Source organism: Echinops telfairi, unplaced genomic scaffold, assembly GCF_000313985.2.
Source record: "Echinops telfairi isolate 266 unplaced genomic scaffold, ASM31398v2 ScPeMD7_7;HRSCAF=31, whole genome shotgun sequence".
Lineage (NCBI taxonomy): Eukaryota > Metazoa > Chordata > Mammalia > Afrosoricida > Tenrecidae > Echinops > Echinops telfairi.
Window position 1 is genome coordinate 2,199,433 of NW_022103904.1, and position 6,678 is coordinate 2,206,110.

The 6,678-nt window shown below is 41.2% G+C and overlaps 1 protein-coding gene across 1 annotated transcript in view; it reads right to left on the bottom strand.

Annotated features, from left to right (window-relative positions):
• Nucleotides 1-6,678, bottom strand: part of AOAH (acyloxyacyl hydrolase) — a 247,582-nt gene that overhangs the window by 155,673 nt on the left and 85,231 nt on the right. Inside the window, exon 4 of the mRNA XM_013005992.2 lies at nucleotides 1,846-1,905. Within this exon, the coding sequence (XP_012861446.2) occupies nucleotides 1,846-1,905 (60 nt within the window). The remainder of the gene's footprint in view (nucleotides 1-1,845; nucleotides 1,906-6,678) is intronic.

Below are 6,678 nucleotides of genomic sequence, written 5' to 3' on the forward strand. Positions count from 1 at the left end.
ACAATGGCGCTAATTGCAGGCAGTCTTCTCTGAGCCTGTCCCCGAGACAGTGATGGGCACTTTTTGGTTATTTTTTCTTTGATAGCTTTGCTCTATCTGTGTAAATATAGTGGGGAAGGGTTTTGATGAGTTTTAATATGTTAGTTATCATTATTGAATTGTTGGGTAAGTAGTTTTCTTCTTCTTCTTGTTCTTGTTCTCTCAGGGAATTATTGGAATCCTGGCTCATGCATCAAGCTTGAGAGGCTAGTGATAGAAGTACAAATATATCTTCAAATCCTAATTAGCCTTTGAGCTAGTGCAAAGACAGTTAGTGCCCGTGAAGTAAACAATACCCTAAAAATAGGTTTTCAGACTCATGTAGAGGAGAAAAAAAGAGAACTTGTGTTCTTTTTCATTTCTGCTCAAAGCTCTGCAGGTGGAGGTCAAGGGTTCACGTGGCATTTTTGCTTCTTGTTCAATGACGTAAGCAATTTAGCTGAATGGGCTCTTGCTAACCTTTATTTACCAGATTAAATAATTATTGGCAATGCAGGCACTGTGATCTATTTTTTGATCATTTATAAATGCCCACTATAAGACCAGTCAACATGTATCGGCTTGTAGATTAACATTTCTATGTACCCTATAAATAGGATCACCAGATAAAATCTTGCACCAGACATAGGTATACTGAAAAAAATTAACCATTGCTTACCTGAAATTCAATTGTAACTGGGCAGCTTATATTTCTATTGGCTAGATCAGATAATCTTAGCAATGACGGATTTTTATCCTTTCTGTTTCCATGTTTCTAACTCAATATGCCTGTCCATGCATTGCATCAGGATGAGTGATGGGGCAGGCCAGCAGGGAGAAGCCAAGGACAGGGTCTGCACCCTCTCCACTAGGCTGAACATTTTCTTCCTGCCAGAGTCTGGGACATCCATTGGGAGTGGTGCTAGTCTTTAAAAGTCCACTTTCTCTATTTATTTTCTATTGGGACTGATTTGCAGTGGGGCCTAAGTAAATATTAGACTGTGATAATTTATGTGAACTAAACATCTGTTGAATGAAACCAACATTACAGAAAGGGCAAAGGAGGGGAGAGGACTAAAAATGGTGCTTTTGTTTTCTTTTTCCTTATGGTAGTGAAAATGTACATAACAAAGCAAAGAACAGTGACACAATACCTACATGGGCAATTCAAAGGTTGTGATTACAATCTTTAAGTTGGGCAACACTTTTTGATATCCTCTTCCAAATCCTTTCACAATTGCGGTTGTAATGAATGTGTACTGAGCATTTGGTATATCCTAGGCATGATCCCAGGTGTTCTGTCTCCATGATCTTGACATGTTCTTCACCTCAGTACTGTGCACAAGGGGAGTCAGAGAACTGAAGCTCGGGGAGGTTGAACACCTTTTATTATGATTGAATTTCTAGGAAGCAGGGAGAAAAGTGTGACACTGCCACAACATTGTCACTGGAAAGCCATGGTTCTCAACTAGGGTGGTGTGTCTCCTTGGGACCCTGGGTAGCGTCAAAAGACATTTTTTGATTGTTGAGACCAATGGTGGGTGGAGATAAGGGGATGCTATATCTGCACAGAAAGGCCTTCTTCCCAAAGAATTAGCCTGCCTCCAATGTCAGTCATGCTCAGGTTGAGAAATTCTGCTATGGGAGAAAAGGGAGGAGGAGAAAGAGAGAGAAGGATCTCACGCGATGATTTCAATATGATTGTCACTGAGCTGGGCCGAGGCTTTCCATCTGCCATGGCCTTCAACCTTTGGACTGTGAGAACAGGGCCAGTTAGAGGTGAGCGGCCCAAGGAAAACGCTGCCATCCCACCTGGCGATTGCTTACCAGATTCTGGGAATTCCTGATAATGTGTCTTGCCTTCTTTAGTGCATATTTCCATGGTGCCTATAAAGCAAAGGTAGACAATATTACAACTTATGTCCCATCATACCCTTCCATGTCTATTCTAATGTTAGGGTCTTTAAAGTCCTTCCCTTTACAATAACAACAGTTTGTCGACAATTAGTCAGAAAATAATTCACAAGAAGGCAATTTCACGTGAATAACTGCCTTTATTAAAGGTTTACACTCTGCCAGCCCTTGTGAAATGTGTTGTAACACGACAACAATTGTGAGGAGGGCTCATGAGCAGGCAGTTTTGGTTCTGTTGTACTTAGAGTCAGTCGCTATGAGTCGGAACCCACTCAATGGCACCTAACAATGTAATCTTCACAACAGGTGTGAGGGTGTAGTCATAAGATAGTAGGATAAAACTAAGATGCAAAAGAGTTTTAAGACTGTCTCAAGATCACGTAATTAGTGTCTGGCAATGAAGCAAGTTGAATCTCTGCCTTCCTAACTGCTATGTATGCTACGCAGATCTCCCTAAGGAACTTTCAATGTGTCTAAACGTGGTCACCAGAGGGAAACTGCTAACCACTACCTTCTGCGTCTCATGCTGCAGCGTAGCTGGCTGTAGGTGGAACAATTAATGACTACCATCCATGGTCATTCTCTACTTCTCATTTACTGTGTCTTCTCCTGGCCAAATGTTCCCTGTTCTCCTTCAAACTTCTCAAGAGCATCTGAGTACACCTGCCAAGTTCACATGGCAAGTATAAAGAGTTAGTGAATGACTTCCCACAAGTGCATTTATGAAATGGGAGGGAGGAGCGGTGGACCAGTGGTAGAGTACTTGCTTTCCATGCGGGAGACCTGGCTTCAATGACTGGCCAATGCATGCCCTGTGCAGTTACCATCCCTCTGTCCAAGGATGCTGCCATGACACCGAACATGTTTTAGCAGAGCTCCCAGACTAATACTAATCAGAGGAAAGGCCTGATCATCTCATTCCAAAAATCAGCCGGTGAAGAGCCTACGGATCACTTTGGTTTCATTCACAATTGATCATGGGGATGATGCAGGACAAGGCAGCGTTTCTGCCATGCATAAAGGGCTGATGAAGCAGCAACTGACAATATCAACATCATCTGGAAACGCCAAGGACCTCTAGGATTATATGTTTGTGGGAGGGATGTCGCTGCCAGGCGCCATCAAGTCAGTTCTGACTCATAACAAACCCACATACTACAGAACACAACACTGCCTGGTCCTGCACCTGCCTCCAAATTGTTGTTATATTAGAGCCCAATGCAGCAGCCCCTGTGTCGAGCCATCTCACTGTGGGGCTTGCTACATGTCACCAGTCTTCTTCTTTACTGAGCATGATGCCCTTTTTTGGTGAGAGGGATGGGATAACGGTCATGCTACAAGTGCCTGTATCATTTTTCCTTCTACTTAGTACATGTGTACAGTCATCTTCATTGTTTGATATGATGGTTTTTTATTGTTAGTTTTCATAAACAATGAAGGATATGCAGCGTTTCTTGAAAATGAAACACTAGCCAAGAGGGGTTGCCATTTTCCTGACCTTTGGAAATAGGATGCTAAGTTTATTTGGTGTTCTGCCTTCCAATAGGGTTGCCCATTACACATTTCTTTAAATTGACTATCATTTCATGAGCTCACAGATGTAGCCACTTTCCCATAGCGTCACCAGAGTTATTTCGGCTCTTTCCAGAGTGACCTTACTTACAGATGAATGAATTTCCCGTTTCTTGCTGTACTGTATTATTGATTCATTAACATGAAACTCATCACCCCCACCACTCTAATTTCTGCACGAATGAAACTATCTGACATATATTTTCTCTGAAAGGTCTTCACAACCTTTTTGTACTTAGGACCACGAGGCAACACTAAGCCTCTATCTAGGAACCAGCCAAATCACCACCGAAAAGCACAAAAATGTGGTGCCAAGTAGGTGGCACAAAGGACACTTGTTACAGTCTGAGAGCTATACAGGAAGGCAGAGTGGCGCAGTGTTCAACCTCGTTGGAAACATGCCCAGGAAGCAACTTTTAAGCTTAACTGTTCTGAGCATGTCTGCAAATGGCCAGGAAAGGGATGCCAGTATTGATTCTGGGGTCATGGGTAGATTTTAGTGAGCACACAAATGAAAAAATATGGAGTATGTGAATAATGAGAATCACCTATAACTGTGACCACCCTCACCTGTAGGAGATTACTATTTAGTAGGAAAATATCTTTAAAAGCAAAGAAAAACTGAAGAGCGACAATACAGGGGCTTTGGGGAGAAGGAACTCTTTTGCTGAGCTTCAAAAAGATTCAAATTTTAGCAATCAGCCATGAGTGGAAAGAAAGGCTATTGTAGGCCAAGGTACACCCAAAGTCAGAGTGTGTTGTCTGGAAGAAAGAAGAAAGATGAGTATCACGGATTTATGGAAACAAAACTCAAAATCACAAAAAAGACCAGATTGACTGGTGGAATCCAGAGACTATAACCCTTATCCACCCGAATGTTTAGAAATGAACTTACTCCCATACCTCATTTTTCAGCCAAAGAATAGGTCTTTACGGTGGGTAATAACATGGGGAGGGATGTACACCTTAGATCAATCGACCATTTTAGATAAAAAAGGTGGCCTTTGGCCAAGAACAAAGTTCAAAATGGCAAGGAAAGGAGAATGGAAAAAGAACAGACAAGAAGGAAGTAGAATAAGAGATGTTTCATTCTGGGGATTGTAGTCAAAGACACGAAGCAAAATGTATAGGAATCATTGAATAGAAAGCGGATCTGCTCTGTAAATCTTCACCTAAGTCAGTATAGAAAGAAAAAAAGTGTTTGGGGTTGAAACAGTTGGGCGGCAATGAAGTGAATAATTCAAACTTCCAAATAATGTACAGGCATAGGAGAGAATTCTGGGAAATGGTTAAAGAGCCATTATGTCAAGGTAAATATTTTGTCTTTATTCCAAAGGTAATCCTTGGGTCTGGAGCTTTTGAACAGGAATGTGTCAAGTTTAGTGTCAAATAAACATTAAGGAAATTAAAAAAAAATCAAATTAAACATGATTTTCCCCATAGTTACTAATGAAAAATGTGCTCAGAACAATATGAGAAAGAGAATCTAGATAAAGCCCCACTCTGCTTTGCTTCCCTCAGAAGAAGATGGTGGCAAGGCCTCAAAGACTTTAGACAAGTTCATTTGTTTGTCTTCATGACAGACACAGCGAATGTCAAACAATGTAAAGACAATTCTGTCCTGTGGATAGAATCTTTTCATTGGTGGCAATTTTATGTTACCTCTGTTTTCCAAAGTCTGAGGTGTGCTTTCACCTTCTTGACAGTGGAAACTTTAGAGCGGACAATGTCATTCTAATGAGTGGTTGGAGAAGAAGTTTGGAAATGGATTGTGACTTGGATAGAAAACTCTTTGGTTACAAGCCAAAATGCTGCTAATGACTCAGCTAAAGCAATCATCTGAGGCATAAGCAGATTCTCTACCATCAAGAGGCCTGATTCTGGAAGCATTCATTTGATCCTGCAATTTGTTACAGTCAAATCTTTTCAACTTCTTATTACTTTCCCCCTTGGGTTATCATGTTTCATTATTCCAGCTTCAAATCCTTTCCAGAGTCTAATTATTTAATATCTTCACCAGGAACCCATTACATAGGCGCATAGAGCTGTAAACCCTGAGCCTACGGCTATGGTCCAAAGACTCATGGACATGCAGATTGGATTTCTTTACTCGAGAACTTGGAAAGTGGCCAAAGACAGTCTGCCCTGGTGCCTCACCAGCCTACAAAAGAAGAGAGGCAATCTTTTCTGTGATTTTCAGAATACATAGTAGCATACACCCATAGCAATTCACTAAAACACTTCTGTTTCACATGATCTGAATGTTCACCCAAAACAGAAGCCTAAAGTCTTGAGGTAAGGGGAGAGGATTGATCACTATTGGGTGACTATTGATTGCTTTCATTCTCCAAGTTTTTTGATTCTGATATTTGAGCAGTTAGGATGACGGAGCTGGGAAATTCATGTCACTGGATATATTCTCACCTTGGTGGGTGGCCCCCAAACATAATTCATTGACCAGAGGGATGGGTCAATCCAGCATTGTATGGGACATGTGACTAATGACTCAATTTTTCCCCAAATCTGAGAGCCTAAGCTTTGATGATGGTACTCTCCAATGAAGCTCTTTTGAGTCACGGAGCCAAGAAGTGCACAGGTAAGACTCAATTTAGATCTGTTTGGCACAAGACACATGCTTACTACCTTGATCTGGGCAGCATACTCATGACTTTGTGCCATTTAGTGGTAAAGAATGCTATTTTGATGGTCATTTCTAACACATCAGAATGCTTCAGCAACCTTACATGACATTACATGGACTACTGTAGGGAAATATGTTACATGTGTTATATACAGAGTATTTAGAAGATGCTTCAGAGCTCCAAGATTTCACTTGAAAATTTCAGAGAATTCGTGAATTGGGCAAGGCACACTAATTTAGCCATCTCGGTCCCTGTGATATTAAAGAATGGAATTTTGGTACCCTTAGGTGTGAAGGAAGTAAAGAAAACAATGTCTTTTTAGGCATGCCTTTCTATAGTGAACAGGTTTTAGTCAAGGAGTTCTCTATCAATTACAGCAGCAGGTAGATTTGGAAAGTTACAGACAATGCCTTTTGTTCACTTCACACTCTTGACAGTGGTGACAGGTTCCACAAAAGAGAAGGCCCCTGGGAACTGGAATGATGACTTCAGACACGTGTTTTCTGATTGTCAGAGAACATACGCGTATGGA